The sequence below is a fragment of the Podarcis vaucheri genome (genome assembly GCF_965113315.1).
Source record: "Podarcis vaucheri genome assembly, chromosome: 13".
In the NCBI taxonomy this organism is placed as follows: Eukaryota; Metazoa; Chordata; class Lepidosauria; order Squamata; family Lacertidae; genus Podarcis; species Podarcis vaucheri.
The window spans coordinates 38,807,191-38,824,220 of record NC_138751.1 but is presented as its reverse complement, the minus strand read 5'-3'; the positions used below and the strand labels follow the sequence as shown (position 1 = coordinate 38,824,220).

The 17,030-nt window shown below is 46.1% G+C and overlaps 1 protein-coding gene across 1 annotated transcript in view; it reads right to left on the bottom strand.

Moving 5' to 3' along the window:
- Positions 1–290: 290 nt before the first annotated feature.
- Positions 291–17,030, bottom strand: part of TRPM4 (transient receptor potential cation channel subfamily M member 4) — a 49,010-nt gene continuing 32,270 nt past the window's right edge. Inside the window, exons 14-25 of the mRNA XM_082194313.1 lie at positions 16,315–16,460; positions 15,731–15,843; positions 14,813–14,896; positions 12,561–12,917; positions 10,350–10,482; positions 8,987–9,161; positions 8,297–8,465; positions 7,222–7,403; positions 5,658–5,790; positions 3,330–3,402; positions 2,109–2,205; positions 291–1,184 (exon numbers count right to left, since the gene is read on the bottom strand). Coding sequence (XP_082050439.1) covers positions 1,180–1,184; positions 2,109–2,205; positions 3,330–3,402; positions 5,658–5,790; positions 7,222–7,403; positions 8,297–8,465; positions 8,987–9,161; positions 10,350–10,482; positions 12,561–12,917; positions 14,813–14,896; positions 15,731–15,843; positions 16,315–16,460 — 1,667 coding nt within the window. The 3' untranslated portion in view covers positions 291–1,179. The remainder of the gene's footprint in view (positions 1,185–2,108; positions 2,206–3,329; positions 3,403–5,657; positions 5,791–7,221; positions 7,404–8,296; positions 8,466–8,986; positions 9,162–10,349; positions 10,483–12,560; positions 12,918–14,812; positions 14,897–15,730; positions 15,844–16,314; positions 16,461–17,030) is intronic.

Below are 17,030 nucleotides of genomic sequence, written 5' to 3'. Positions count from 1 at the left end.
CTAACAGCAGAGGAGGGTGCGGTTCACAAACTGAGAATTCTGACAGTAGAAGCAGACTTTATTTCTCTCTTTTCACTGATTTTGCCCCATGTTCGGGAAGGCGAAAGCCTTTTCTTTTTAGACTTCGGTGAAGTTTACCATGATGATTGTCAAGAACTCAGGTTCTAACATAGGCTTCTAGAACATGTTTTATTGACACTATTTTTTTTTATATCAAATGCATTTAAATCTATTACAAAATATCAAAATCTATGAAAGAGCACAGCAGTTTCCTTCTGTTATTTGCTGCAGTCCTGATGGGGGGTGAATCTGGCTCTCTTAACAGTTTTCGTTCATGGAGGAAGACCATTCAAAAATCAAAACATACAGGAGAACATTCTTTTTCTGTAATCTGAAGGACACATTGCCATAATCATTCTCTCTGAATGGGAGCTTGTCTTCCAGAAGCATAATGCAAGTATTTTATTTTTTAATAATGAAAACAACAATCCAATTGTCCTACCCACCCTTGTCCTATTACACACAAGGATAAAGAGCATGTCATTAAAAAAAATCTAACAAAAGGAGTCAGCAGCTGATTGATGTTCTGGCCTGCATGTAAAATGTAATTATAATCTAGTCTATTGCACTTTCATCTTGCAGAGCTTTCTTTTTACTGTCCATGTATCATTCATTCTCACAGTAACCCTGAGAGGTAGGTCATTCTTTTCCCAATTTGCACAAATAGAAATTAAAGACTGAAACAGGCCAAGTAACTTGAAATCTGAACCATCTCTCTCTCTCTCTCTCCACAGTCTCCTAGTTAAGTTCTTCAAGCTGAGTGGAAGAAGTCCTGAATGGTTCAACAGAAACAAGAATTGTCGATTCAAGAACCTTAGCATGTCTGAGAGGTTACGGGTGTGTAGATAGCCTATAGCAATGTTTTCAAGTGAAAGTGGGTGTTGGTTCTGAGCTATCTTCTATTTCACTGTAAACGTTGACAGGTAGACTGCCCGGGACGCTGGTAAATTTCAAGTTTCTCCATCATCTGTGGCAAAGCCTCTGGTAGCCAAGGCTCTGCCCAATTCACCCAGGCCCCAGGCAAATATGCCTAGAGTTCTGTGAGTGACAAGTGTTCTGAGCAATTCACCTCTCTTCAGGTAAAAGGGCTGATTCTTCTTGGAGGTTCCATGGAGAATTTTAGGCTGCAAGGAAAGAAAGCAGCATGTGAATTTCTAATTGTGATGTGGCTGCAGTTTCTTCTTCTTCTGCTGCAGGGTTAGAATAGCTCCCAGCTGTCTTCAGTTTCAAATGGCAGATAGTGGTTTAAACACTGATTCCATTATTATGTCTTGCCACCGTCCGGCAAGCTGTTCTGTTTTGCTTTTTTAAGCATCAGACATGTTCACCTTGGTGCATCTAAAAAAATAACTAAATGCACAAACAAGTCCTAAAATGATGTTGTAAAGGATGGAAGGATGGATGGGACTGTGACGTCACAGCCACCAGGCAATCAGTGCTGTGCACAACCGGATTTTGCTGCAAAACAGCAGGACTAGGCTTTTTCCCTGAGCTCCCTTCTGAAGAACAATACGAAAGTCTGACTAGAACGTAGTTGATGTGCTCCCAGGGCAAAGCAACTGCTGATTGAGTGTACATAGCCTGGATACAAATTTACATTTAAGCAGCAGTTGCTTTCTGTGTCTGCTGGACAAACTGTCTGCTTTGGCTTTTGGTACAGAAAGTCTTAACCCTCCAAGACTGACCATATTTAAAAGAAAGAAAGAGACAGAAAGATGCTTCTATGCATCTATGTGTAACTACTTCCACTTGCATCAAAGAGTATTAAGAGCATTTTAAACCAGCTGCAAAACTCCACGGCAGCTGGGGGGATGGTAGTGGTAGTTGTTGGAGAGGTGTGTTCGTAATGTCACGAGTGCTAGCCAATAGGCACCAAGCACAGGTCTACTTTTCCCCAACTGAATCTAAACCACATTGAAAACTTCCTGAAATATGCAGAACTTTCCCAGAGAATTTCCCCCCACAGGATAGAAAAACGTATATCTGTTTTAAGGAGCTTTGGGGGAGTTATCCAGCACTAAAGCACCAATTACTTTCCCTCTACTTACCCTTTTTCTGAGTAGGAGGAGCCTGCTTCCCTTTTGCAATGTCACTCTGGGCCAAGACATCCACCATCCACGACAGAGCATTGGTGCAGTACTCCATCTAGTGGAAGCAAGTGGAGAAATGGCAGGAAGATGATGTCACAGGGGGTGGGGCAAGTTGGAAAGCTGCTGCTTTGGCCCTCAACACAAATACAGACATGCCCAATCTCCCCCCTCCCTTTGCCTCAACTCCCCATCTTTTGGCTACTCCCATTTGGAACGTCTGTGCACCTCATCATCTCCCAGTGTCTTCCCATTTCCTTCCTCCTGTCAGGGACCGTGCTGAGGAGGGCTGCACTGAGGAGGAATGGTGGGAGCCTCTCCCTCCCCCTGCTCCTGCATCTTCCCAGGAGCAGGAGGGACAGTACAGATTTGGAACAGTGGTTTGCAGAGGGGCATAGTTCAGAATGCAGAAGCTGGGAAATGCTGGATGGGGAGCAGCTAGAAGAAGAAACACTGGAAGGGAGAGGGTTAACAGAGTCTCTGGACAGCATTCACACACACACACACACACACACACACCCCATCTAGAAAGTCACAGAGAGCTCAGAAAGTGTCAGAACAGAAAGCACAGAGGGTACAAGCTCAGATTACAAGATGTAGGAGGGACACAGATTAATAGCAATGACGGGGTGGATTCCTTAATTGGGAGCACCACCATTTCTAGGGGATGTGTTCTTTGTTCTCTCGCTGTGATTATTAAAGTTTCTAGCTGGTAAGAGGGACGCGGGTGGCGCTGTGGGTTAAACCACAGAGCCTAGGACTTGCCAATCAGAAGATTGGCGGTTTGAATCCCCGTGATGGGGTGAGCTCCCGTTGCTCAGTCCCAGCTCCTACCAACCTAGCAGCTCAAAAGCACGTCAAAGTGCAAGTAGATAAATAGGTACCACTTTGGCGGGAAGGTAAACGGCGTTTCCGTGTGCTGCTCTGGTTCGCCAGAAGTGGCTTAGTCATGCTGGCCACATGACCTGGAAGCTGTACGCCGGCTCCCTCGGCCAGTAAAGCCAGATGAGCACCGCAACCCCAGAGTCGGCCACGACTGGACCTAATGGTCAGGGGTCCCTTTACCTTTTAACTGGTAATAAGACTCCCTTTCACTTTTTCTGCTTATCTACTGCCACGGGGGTAGGAAGCCAATTCCCTGAAGACTGACAGCACCCAACCTTTCAGCTCCACTCTTCATACCTGCGTCTCGAGGGTCCTTAGGCGCCGCTCCGATTCCTTGATCTCTGAAAGCTGCTTCAAAGCCTGATCCACCCTGCAGGGTTAGAGGAGGGAGGGAGTTACAAGAGGGGTGTTTTCGCCTGCCCGCCTGGAGCCTCTCTAACCATCTCTCTCCCACCTTCTCTGACCGCTGCCTAGATCCAATTCCCGTGCTGGTCTCTTCGCCAGCACAAGAATGCCCAAAGTGCATTGGATCATCTCTCCAAAAAGTCATTATGAAAACTCTTCAATATCCATGCACAAAGTTGCATGTTCGGAATGTACGGAGTGGAGCTATTGATGGGAACCCACTTCCACCAGAAGACAGGCAGAATTCTGAGTTCCTTTTGGACCCTGCGGCCATCATCAGAGGCTCTTCCTTGTGTGCCCACCATCGCAAAAGGTCCTGAGGGGTAGCAACATGAGAACAGGGTCTTTTCTGTGGGGGCTCCCCATTTGCGGAATGCTCTTCCCAGGGAGGGCTGCCTGGTGCCTTTGTTACATATGTTTAGGCACCAGGCATAAACATTCCTCTTCACGCAGGCTTTTGGTTAATTAAACAAGCATAGAATCATAGAATTGTAGAGTGGGAAGGGACCCCGTGGGAATCTCTTTTTAAATTTTTTTTATTTTCAATGCAAAATTACAACAAAAATTACAAACATTGAATCCCAAACAAAACACAAGAGAAAAAACCCACAAACAAACAAAAAACAAAAACCCACATCTACAAATAAAACCATATAATCATTCTAATCATTACGTACATATACACATATTGACTTCCTTCCTTTGTTCTAAGACCTCGAAATTTTTACTCTTTCTAAATTGTTGTGTCTAATGTAGATTACCTCTATCTTTATACTTTTTGCACCATTTTTCGCTTTCTTTAATTTTGCAAAGCTTCATTCGTTACATACCGATATGCTTACTCCAGAACAATGTTTTTTCATATACTCTTTAGCACATCACCATTCTTTTAATAATTTTTGGTCCGCTTGTCCCCTTATCTAGTCTCTGATCCAACTAAAACATGCAGCATCATAGTATATTCTCAGGAGTCCAATACAGGAATCTCAACTAGATCATGCATGACAGATGGACATCGAACCTCTGCCATGCTATGGCCTTTTAAACTGTTTTTTTTGCGGGGAGATTTTTGTTTCGTTTGTTATTATGTTGTGTATTTTTGTGTTTGTATACTGTACAGTGCCCTGTACAGGATGAAGGCTGGTATATAAATTTAATAAACAATAATAAATACATTTAGTACACAATAATAAATAATAATAATAGTATATCTCAGGAGTTGTACTAGAGCCTTCTTTTTCAGCAGACATGGGAGCAGGTCTATGTGTGCCAATATGTCAAAGGTTAGCAACGAGGGTATTTTAATTGACCAACATATATTTAAAACCCCTGACTTCTCCCAAAGTACCCTGGGAACTGTAGTTTATTCCCTCACAGAGCTACAATGCCCAGCTCTTGTAAGAAACTATATTTCCCAGGATTCTTTGGGGGGAAGGTGCTTTGAATATAGTGCCGCTGCAATTCTGGAAGACATTATCTGCATTGAGGAACAGGGTTGGAGGAGAAATTTGGTTTCGCTTCGTATCTTAAATGCAAACTTACCCACTTCACGATTCCTACAACAATTCATGAACTAAAATCTTTCAAAACCCGCCCTTCTCTGAATTTTGCAGCACAGTTCTCCAACCAAATAATATGCACAAAAATGTGCAGTGTGTGTGTACACACTGTGGGGAACCATGCCTTAAAATGCTTATATTAGTGAAAGTAAAATACAAACATGCCTTAGGAGAATTTGTATTTAAAAAGTTTTGTATTGGGAGAAATGTGGAGTAACGAATTTTCATGAAGACTTTAAAAAAAATATCCGCAAATGAGAAACTAAGAGAAATCAAAATGGACAGATTCAACCACACGTGTGCAGAAGAAAAATAGCAGTTGGAAGGGTCCCTTCCAACATTCCTATGATTCTATGAACAGTCCTTGAACACCGTGGCAAACTGAATGTGTAACCAGGGCTTTATTTGAGCGAGAACTCACTGGAACTCAGTTCCTGCACATCTCAGGTGGGCACCATTGTTCTAAGAGAACGAGGGAGGTGCTCACGGTGAGTTATGGCACCTCTTTTCCTAGAAAAATAGGGCTGTGTGTAACTAACTCCTTCCCAAGCAGACTTATGGCATTCCCTGGGACGTTACCCCTCCATCCCAACCCGACTGCCCCTTTCTCTTCAGTTCCCTCCCACATTTCTTCCTTGCCTCCGCTCCCCACAAGCCTTACTTTTGGGAGGTTCGCCGGAGCCTCTCTGTGTCACAATCGCGTTTCTGCCGGGCCTGAGCAACCAAGTAGTTTTCTTTCTGCACCGACTCCCAAGTGAGCAGCCGTTCGTCTTGGGTAACGGAGAGATCCAGCACTGCCCAAAAGACAATCGGAAAACAAGAGGAGAAGCGGGGAGACCTGGGTGAGAAAGCTGTGGATTGGGACGACTGATACTTGTTCACACTCATAAATGACCTATAGCCCAAGGAGGTAAAGGAACGTAGGTGGCACTGTGGTCTAAAACACTGAGCCTCCTGGGCTTGCCGATCGGAAGGTTGGCAGTTTGAATCCCTGCGACGGGCTGAGCTCCCATTGCTCTGTCCCAGTTCCTGCCAACCTAGCAGTTCGAAAGTGCAGGTGGATAAATAGGTACTGCTGCGGTGGGAAGGTAAACGGCGTTTCCGTGCATTCTGGTTTCCACCACTGTGTCTTGTGCAGTTTAGTCATGCTGGCTACATGACCCGGAAGGCTGTCTGTAGACAAATGCCGGCTCCCTCGGCCTGAAAGCAAGATGAGCACCGCAACCCAACCCCATAACCCAAGGGTCAGTGGAGTGAAAAGGGAGTCCAGTTATCCAGCAACCAGTTACTGCTTCAAATGCAGGAGTGTCAGGGACCGTGCTGAGGAGGGCTGCACTGAGGAGGAAGAATGGTGGGAGCCACCCCCTCCCCCTGCTCTGGATCCTAAATCTTTCCAGGAGGAGGACAGTATAGATTTGGAACAGTGGTTTGCAGAGGGGCATAGTTCAGAAGGCAGAAGCTGGGAAATACTGGATGGGGAACAGCTAGGCGAAGAAACACTGGAAGAGAGAGAGTTAACATATTCACAGTCTCTGGACAGCATTTAACCCCCTTCTCCAAGGACACGGCGAGCTCAGAAAGTGTTAGAGCAGAAAGCGCAGAGGGGACAAGCTCAGGTTACAAGACGAAGGAGCGACGTAGATTAATAGGGATGGAGGGGGGGTGAGTAACTCTTAATTGGGAGCACCATCATTTCTAGGAGACCTGTTATTTGTTCCCTCACTGTGATTATTAAAACCGAAACCGTTCGAAAACCAAGGCACGGCTTCCGATTGGCTGCAGGAGCTTCCTGCAGTCAACTGGAAGCCTCATCGGACGTTCGGCTTCCAAAAAAATGGTTGCAAACCGGAACACTTACTTCTGGGTTTGCGGCATTCGGGAGCCAAAACATACGAGTACCAAGCCGTCAAAAAACCAAGGTACAACTGTATTGTAATATTATGCTGTGGACTGCCCAGAGATCTACGAGTATAGGGCGGTATGCTAATAATAATAATAATAATAATAATAATAATAATAATAATAATAATGATAATTATAATAAGCAGCTGAGGCTTTTTAGCCAGCGGCATGAACGTGGCGTTGTTTTTGTGGGAGTGCAAAAGACACACACCAGAAGGTGTGAGAGTGGGAACAAGGGAAAGGGAAGCTGTGCGCTCTTCGATTCCGGACAAGAATGTCCCTTCTACCTTCCCCATTCCCCTGCCTCCCATCCCAGCACTCACAGAAGTGTTTCCCCTTTGCCGACTGCACTTTACGGACGTGTCGCTTGAAGAAGAGGTGCAGGTGGCTGATCAGGATGAACGGCGGGGCCAGGGCAGGGCGGCTGTGATACTCCAGGATCAGGTTGTAGCGCTGGGATTTCCAATAAATGTCGCTGTTGCCTTGCACTTTGGAGAATGTGTAGCTGTTGTCGAGGGGGGCGGGGTGTAGGAGGGATAGAAATATCATAGGTGAAATTGTAACCCACAAACAGACAAACCTCAGCTTCCCCCTGCCTGAAATCCAGTAGAGGAGGCAATGTTGGACTGGATGGACCACTAATCTGACTTGGTATAAAGGCATTTCCCCAATATCTGCCGCTTATTGAAATACTTTATTGTCACTTGTACAACTTGTATGCAGTGAGATTACACAAGCACCCCTCACTCAGCTCTTTTAGTCTTAATTCCCCTCGTTTACTGACGCACACCCACCAAACCCGAAAGTCAGTTGCCCTGTTGTTATCTTTTCATTCAGCAGCCTAACAGCCCACGGATAGAAGCTGTTCTTTACCCTGTTGGTGCGACTAATCATGCTTCTATATCTTCTGCCTGAGGGCAGGAGATATTGAAAGAGCTGGCCAGGGTATGAATCATCCCTGAGATTCTCCTCCTCACTCGCCTGAGGCAACATTCTTCCGCTATTCCACTATTTCATCCAGCGGATTTCCGGAACAGCCCATAATATCTTGTGCTGTATTCACCACCCTCTGTAGGCACTTCCTATCAGATGATGTCAAACCAGCGTAGCACACCGTGATGCAGTATGAAAGGACACTTTCTATTGTTGACCGGTAGAAGGAGATCATCAGATGTTGATTGACATCGTTCTTCCGCAATACTCTGAGGAGATGGAGTCTCTGTTGGGCTTTCTTAACCACCTGGGTTGCATTTATTTTCCAAGTAAGGTCTTTACTGAGAGAAACCCCTAGGAATATGCTTATGCATATTTCGTATTTGAGGGGATTCGCTTTTGAACCTCGTCTGCCCGCTCTGTATGCACCGATTCACAACAGGTGCCGGCGACCGCGGTAGGTACCTGAACATAGCGATGAGCAAGTTGAGAAGCAGAATATTGGCTACCAGCAGGAAGATCACGAGGAGAATGAGCACCAGCCAATTGGCATAGGTGTTGGTGCAAGGCTCCGCGTTTTCCATCAAGATGGCCAAGGGATCGTAGGTGCAGTTTGACGCTCTGATCAGGGCAGCTGGAGATGGAAGGGAAGAACGAGGTGGGAGTTCCTTATAGAGTACAGCTCTCTGCAGCCCCTAAAAGCAGGGGCATAGTGTGGGGAGGGCAAGGGGGGGTTTAATTGTCCAAGCACTCTTAAAGCTCATTGTCCAAGCACTCTTTTTTTCTGTGCAGCCTGCGCTTTCCCTGCAAACGCCTACTCTTTGCAGCTGAATCAGAACAAATGACAAGGGGCAGGAGACCCAAATTGCTGTTCCGATTTAGCTTTAAAGAGCACATTTTCTTGGAGAAAGCAGCGAGGCAAATAAGGAAAAAGCTCTTGGATACAGAGCTTGGACTTGCGCCTAGAAAGCATGGAACGAAAAGTAAATCTGGATGAGCCCAAAGCCTCGGCAGTCGTAGGGGAAAGCTCTCCGACTCCTTGATTATTTTGGTTGCGCCCTCCTGTGTTTACTCTATTGCTTCCCTATCCCTTCTGAGTTGGCAAAGGTGGGGTGCCAGTCTAGAATGGAAGCAAGAACCCCCTAGGACACCCACCGTCAATCTCATCCAGGGGGATCTGCCCAAAGATTTGCAAGTAAGGACGGTAGAAGACACGGCGGAAGATCCAGGGGAGACGTCTGTCGTGGGGGAGAAGCAGCCCCTCGGTGGTGACCCCGTAGGCCACTAGCCACACGGCAAGGAAGAACAGGAAAAGGAAGACATCCTTCATCTAAAGAGAGACGAAGGGGAGAGCAAAAATTACCCTTTCAACAGAAGAGATGAAAGAAATGAGGAGGTTAGTTAAAATAAAATCTGCTAACTCGAATCAAGTTTAATTTCTCATCTGTATTTTGCAATGCACTCTGTTAATCAAAGGAAACCGATGTGCCTGCGTGGTGAAGTGTACAGGGAAAAGGAAGCTGCCGGGGGAAGCAACCTTTGCAACACACAAATGTGCGTAAAACAAAACGCATCTCCAAAGAACCTCAGATTTATCTCTCTTGCTCCTCCTTTCAACTTTCTTGTCCTTTGCACACTCACTGCCTTTTGCCTATTACATTCACAGCTAAGCCCAGAATCCTTTGCACATTCATCTGCGTTGCATCCGAATCAGGGCCGGATTTAGGTTTGATGAGGCCCTAATCTACTGAAGGTAATAGGGCCCTTTATATGTCCAGCTGTCCTTTGTCAACAACAAATTGCTGCTGTTTTTTGTGTTGAATATATGCTATATGGTAATTTACGGACCTAATAGGTATTAATAGGACACGGGTGGCACTGTGGGTTAAAGCACAGAGCCTAGGACTTGCTGATCAGAAGGTCGGCGGTTTGAATCCCCACAACGGGGTGAGCTCCCGTTGCTCGGTCCCTGCTCCTGCCAACCTAGCAGTTCAAAAGCATGTCAAAGTGCAAGTAGATAAATAGGTACCACTCCGGCGGGAAGGTAAACGGCGTTTCCGTGCGCTGCTCTGGTTCGCCAAAAGTGGCTTAATCATGCTGGCCACATGACCCGGAAGCTGTATGCCGGCTCCCTCAGCCAATAAAGCGAAATGAGCGCCGCAACCCCAGAGTTGGTCACGACTGGACCTAATGGTCAGGGGTCCCCTTACCTTTACCTTTGCCTAAAGCTATTTGCACATAACAAATAGGAGCCTACACAACACAAAACACTGTTGCTGTATGTAGGTTTTATTTTATTTGTTTTTTATCTTATATTTTGGAAATGTACACCCAGGTTTCTTCTCCTTTAAATTTTTTGGGGGCCCCCAAGAGAGTGGGGCCGTAAGCTATAGCTTGTTTAATTTATACGTAAATCCAGCACTGATCCTCATATCCCAACTTGGGGCAACTGCTCTTTCACACTTGAAAGACCTGCTGTTTGCAACATCTCACACAAATCGCACATGCGTCTGCTCACCATCTTGCCGACAATGATCATCTTGGGCCCTAGTTGCTTGTTGACAGCAAAGATGTGGATGAGACGAAGGGTGAATACCATGAAGTCCAGGCAGAGAATGGTGCGTCCAGATTCAAATGACCTTGGAAACAGCCTGAGAGACATACAGTGGGGTAAGAAACTGATGAAAAGAATGTTTCCTTCTCTGCAGACAATCCCTTTTCCCTTCGCCAGAGCCAGTCAATTCCCAACCTCACAATCGGTGATGTAGAAGTGGTAGAACCATATGGCCAGTTGCCCCAGGTGCAATTGGGGGGCGGGGGGCAGACAACATTTCAAAAGGAAAAAACGCCACTATCTGCCCTTTGCAGAAACAACTGAAAATATTACTGTTCTGACAGGCATTCTCGGCTGGATAAATGGGTCTTCATGGCAAGCGTCTACTTTGTATAGTTTTTGCATTGCTTTAAATATGTTTGGAGTTTTTAGGGTTTTTAATGGTTGTTATTATTATTATATTATTTTATTTTGACAAAGTACATAAATAAAAATCAAAATGTGCACCCCATCACCAAGACCATTCCATTGTAATTATCCAACTTCCCTAAAGTTTCAACATCTCTTGCGATGGATTGACCCCCTTTCTGTTTTAACAGTACAAATTATACAAACATCTTCCATATCTCCTCAGAATCGTTTCTCCTGCATATTCCCCGTCTTACCTTAATGGCACATGTTCATTTATCATTAATAGCTATATCCCACACTTCTTTATACCATTCTTCCATTTTATATTCTGCTTGCCCCGTTCCACTTCCTACCTATCATAATTCGTACAGCTGTCAATAAATTTGTGAGCAAGCCCTTCCTAGCCTGCGAACCTTCCACCCCATCGTAAATTGATAATAATGCTACCTATGGACTTTCGGTCAGCTTTAACCCAGTGATTTCTGTTATCTCCTTAAACATCCTTTGCCAGAAAAATTGTACATATTTACACCCCCACGGTTTTTAATGATCTTCAGTACAAACCGCCTTGAGACGGTTTTTTAGAAGTCGATTAACAGAATGTATAAAAAGGTTTACTCTACCTGATTATTTTGTGGATAGACTACAATAAAATATAACAGTCTTAGCAGAAAGTGGTACTCATACAGCTGATGTGCAGGGCGACTGGAAGGAATATTATTGCAAGTATAAATATGTGGGAAGTCAGCTTTTAAATTTATATTCCATTTGTATTAATTTGGCAACAATTTGTTAAAAGCTACAGAAAATCAATAAAAATAATTGGCAAGCCAAAAAGAGAAAAGGCAATGAATAAACCAATTGTGATGATGATGATGATCATCATCATCATCATTTCTGTTTAATTCTAGGAGTATTGGGGAATGATATATAATGAATAGAAAAATATGTTTAAAAGCACCTTCCACCCCAAAACGGGGTCCTTTTTATTGGGGATAATTCAGAAGGAAATTCCCAGGTGTCAAAAAAGACTGTTTATGTATGTTACTACTGTGGCCTGTGTTTTGTTAGCCCCAAAGTGGAAAACGAGCAAGGTCCCAACCAAAGAAGAATGGCAACTTAAACTGATGGAATACACACAGCTTGCAGATTTAACATATAGAATAAGAGAAAAAAGAAGAAAGTACATTTAAAGAAGACTGGAAAATGTTTACTGAATATATGGGTGAAAATTGTGTTCATTATTTAAAAACGCTGGTAGCATTAACATTAAGATAAATTCAGCAGTGTAAATAAGTTTAGATGGATGTAACAATGGATTACTGATTGGTTTAGTTCATGTAAAATATGAGGGGATGTATGGCATGCAAAATGAACCACGGAAAGAAAAGAAGGGAAGTCATTGATTTAAGGTTGTTTAAATGAATACAGTCGTACCTTGGAAGCTGAATGGAAGCCGTTCCGGAAGTCTCTTCGACTTCCCAAATGTTCGGTAACCAAGGTGCGGCGTCTTATTGGCTGCAGGAAGCTCCTGCAGCCAATAGGAAGCCACGGAAGCTGCGTCGGACATTTGGGTTCCAAAAGAACATTTGCAAACCGGAACATTCACTTCCGGGTTTGTGGCGTTCGGGAGCCAAAACGTTTGACTCACAAGGCGTTCGTTAACCAAGGTATGACTGTATTTTGAAATGTAATTTAGAAAATCTAATTAAAAAATTATGTGTATCTATAATAATTTCTGCCCAGTGCAGAAATTCCTCTGACCTGCAGACGAGCCCCAGCATGAAGAGTAACAGAGCCGTGATGTCGAGCTGGTTCCAAGTGTCCTGGAAGTACCGCCGTACCCTCAGCGGCAAGGGGAGTGAGCCCACAAAACAGCCTTGGCGCACCTCCTCGCAGACCAGCGTGAAGACCCAGATGTACAAAGCGATCTCTGTGCCGGAAGGGCCTTTGGGAGGCGGGGGGTCAAAATCCAGAAGCAAGACGTAGGAGAAGAGGAAGAGGAAGAGCAGGTACATCACGACGTTGCCCAGGAAGGCCGTCACCGGAGCCACCCAGAACTGACGCCACCGTCGTAGCCAGGACGGGCGAGTGGAAAGAGGGAAGGGAGGATCGGGATTGCTAGGAGAGGGCAAGGAGTGGAAAGGACGAGAAGAGGTAATGAGTGGGACAGAATCGAATTAGGGCTGCCACCCAAATCCAGTGGTTCTCAAACTTAATCCGTTCTGGGAGCCCGTCTGACTCCCTCAAGCGCATAGCTGTCAACATTTCCCTTTTTAAAAGGGAGATTCCCTTATTCCGAATAGGATTCCTTTCAAGAAAAGGGAAAAGTTGACAGCTGTGCTCAAGCGGAAGCCACGTCGGACATTCGGCTTCTGAAAAACATTCACAAACCAGAACACTTACTTCTGGGCTTGTGGCGTTTGTTCGGCAACTAAGCCATTTGGGAACCAAGGTTTGACTGTAAAGGAATCTTAGTTGATTCACCATATGGGTTCTGGTCAACTAATCTATCAATTAAGCTTGCAGATGGAAAAAAAACTACTATTACTACTACTACTACTACCACCACTAATGATTATAATAATTTTATTATTTATACCCCGCCCATCTGGTTGGGTTTCCCCTAGCCACTAATCTTGAAATGAGAAGCAATAAAAAACATACTGCTTTTATTATATGCACCTATGTCCCATATGTGAAGCCATGCTCAGGTTCAATAATTCAAAGTCGTCTTATGTCACTTTTAACAGTCATGGCAGCCCCCCAAAGGACTGTGCTGGGAACTGTAGTTCTGTGGGCAGTCTCCAATTAGCACTCGTAACGAACTACAATTCCCAGGATTCTTTGAGGAAAGCCATGGCAGTTAACGTTTGTATAGGAGTGCTTTAAATGTAGAGTACAGATGTGATTCCTTCCTCTGCTTGAGAAAAGGGAGAAAGCCTCTTAAGGTGGTATTTACCACCTGCAGTTTTTATGTGTACCTGTTTTACACACGCTCACATATGCACGCGCGCGCGCGCGCACACACACACACACACACAACGTCCACATTGCCTACTTCAGCAAGCTAGGTACAGTCAAACCTCGGTTTTCAAACATCTCGGCTGCCGAATGATTTGGAAGCCGAACGCCAAAAACACAGAAATGAATGCTCCTGTTTACGAACGCACCTCAAACTGCTTCCGAGGCGTGTTTTTCATTTTTACCCTTTGGCTTTGCAGACAGCCCTTTGATCCTCAGTTTTCGAACATTTTGGAAGTCGAATGGACTTCCGGATTACGTTTGAAAACCAAGGTTCCACTGTAATATATTTTAAACTGATTATGGTGTAGTGGTTAAGAGCGGTGGTCTCGTTATCTGGCGAACCGGGTTCTTGTCTCCGCTCCTCCACATGCAGCTGCTGGGTGACCTTGGGCCAGTCACACTTCTCTGAAGTCTCTCAGCCCCACTCACCTCACAGAGTGTTTGTTGTGGGGGAGGAAGGGAAAGGAGAATGTTAGCCGCTTTGAGACTCCTTAAGGGGAGTGAAAGGCGGGGTATCAAATCCAAACTCTTCTTCTTCTTCTAACCAATTCATATATTCACCCTTGCACCCCAATCTGGAATGTCTCTCCTTTTGACCCTTTCTTCAGGAACAGAGAGATAAAAGCTTCTATCCTTCTGGCATGCCTGCAGCTGTGATTAAAAGCCCCGGGTCAGTGTGTGCTAAAAAGCAATAATAATTTTAAAATGCACCAAGCCCCAGAGAAATCCTTTGGCTATGGCAGACTATGCTGGACACTCAGAGGGGACCTGGAATATCGCTAAATCAGAGATGGGGAACCCTCTTAACATCCCTGACCACGGATGGTGCTGGCAGGGCCTGAGGAAACCTATAGACCAATAGCATATGGAGGGCCGTAGGTTATGCAAGGAATCCAGCCTTCAGGCTCCTTTCTGGCAGCAGTGCTGAAAGTTAGGGTCTCCCCTCCCCGCTCCCCACACCTTCCCAAGGACATGACCGTTCCCCCTACTCAAACAGCATGTCTCCGATGGTACTTTTCACATCCGTGTCAAGGCTGTCCACCTCAGCTTGGCGCAGGTCCTCATCAATGGCTCTGTCGAAAGAGGAAGCCACGCTCAGGTTCGGAGCAAGCAGGGTTAGCATCAAGGCATGGTCCTGACTTCTGCCTGAATCCAAGCCTGTGGCAACCAGAGAATCGAGGCCTTCTAGGGTGTTAATGCTGTGAGCTCCTCCATCGTAGGCTCACGTTGTATATATAGTGGTGCCTCTGGTTGCGAACGGGATACGTTCCGGAGGCCCGTTCACAACATGAGCAGAATGCAACCCGCGTCTGCGCGTGCCACGATTCGCCGCTTCTCCGCATGACGTCATTTTGAGCGTCTGCGCATGTGTGAGCGGCGGAACCCGGTAGTAACCCTTTCCGGTACTTCCGGGTCGCCGTGGGACGCAACCTGAAAAAATTTAACCTGAAGCAAACGTAACAAGAGGTATGACTGTATGTGTAAATAAACCATGTACAGTGGTACCTTGGGTTACATACGCTTCAGGTTACATACACTTCAGGTTACAGACTCTGCTAACCCAGAAATAGTGCTTCAGGTTAAGAATTTTGCTTCAGGATGAGAACAGAAATCGTGCTCTGGTGGCACGGCAATGGTAGGAGGCCCCATTAGCCAAAGTGGTGCTTCAGATTAAGAACAGTTTCAGGTTAAGAACGGACCTCCGGAATGAATTAAGTACTTAACCCGAGGTACCACTGTATCATAAAGACACCACAGTCTCTGCTGTCCCTCATTCCAGAGGAAACCGAGCCCTGAGTAATAGGCTGGAACCCCAAGAATCTCGCACTGCTCAATGATTGAGGTGGCCTGCAACAACCACAACAGTCTTTTGGCAACCATTTTAGTTTCAGACAGGGTTCACCCACCTGTACTTGATGAGGTCGGTAAAGATGAGAGGGGGGCAGAAGAACGTCAGGAGGAGCTTCCAGACAGCGGTGCCTCGGTCCATCTCTCCCCACCAATTCTGGGTGAGCAGGGACTGCGGGAAGAGCACGGAAGAGAATTAGCAGGGGTTGGGACCCCTCGGCCTCCCAAGCCCTAACAATGCGGGGCCAGTTTACCTACGAGATCATCGTACCCCACATGGGCCCACTCGGCTTTGACTGGCAGAACTGACACAGTTACAGGTGCCACAAAACACCCGTCTCGCATTTAGGGGCTGCTGCTATAGGGGTTGTTGTTGATCCTGCTAAATTGAGCATAGGCAAACTCGGCCCTCCAGATGTTTTGGGACTACAATTCCCACCATCCCTGACCACTGGTCCTGTTAGCTGGGGACCATGGGAGTTGTAGTCCCAAAACATCCGGAGGGCCGAGTTTGCCTAGGCCTGTGCTAAATGTTAGCTGCTTCACAAAACTCTTTAAGGGAAAGAGGATTCAGCAGCGTGTTAGCAGACTCTCGAGCAAGAAGCATCATTGCAGCGATCCAGAGTGCTGGACACAACCATACCTGCACACCATCATGTGCAAAAAACAGGCGGGCGTCAGCCTGGTGAGCAAGCTGGAGGACAGTGGCTCCTCCCCAGAGTTCGGAGCGGCGCACCAGCAGTTTGTAGGCCCGGGGCTCCCCGTTTCGGTAACATTCCCCAAATACACCTGGAGTTGGGATGGGGGGTGAGAGAGAAGAAAGTGAGGAGAGGCTTACTTAAAATGTCAAGGAATTTCCAACACATCCCACAAACTGCGCTCATTTATAATGGCCATTATTGTTGCAGTAGACTTAACACTGGGATAGGTAAAGGTAAAGGGACCCCTGACCATTAGGTCCGGTCGTGACCGACTCTGGGGTTGCGGTGCTCATCTCGCTTTATTGGCCATGGGAGCCGGCATACAGCTTCCAGCATGACTAAGCCGCTTCTGGCAAACCAGAGCAGCGCACGGAAACGCCGTTTACCTTCCCGCCGGAGTGGTACCTATTTATCTACTTGCACACTGACGTGCTTTCGAGCTGCTAGGTTGGCAGGAGCAGGGACCGAGCAACGGGAGCTCACCCTGTCGCGGGGATTCGAACCGCCGACCTTCTGATTGGCAAGTCCTAGGCTCTGTGGTTTAACCACAGCGCCACCCGCGTCTCTAACACTGGGATATCACAGTGTCAAAATGCTTTCCTCCATCCCCTCTGCTATCCAATGGCAACGTTCAAGTGTGGACAGTCTTTGGCCCACC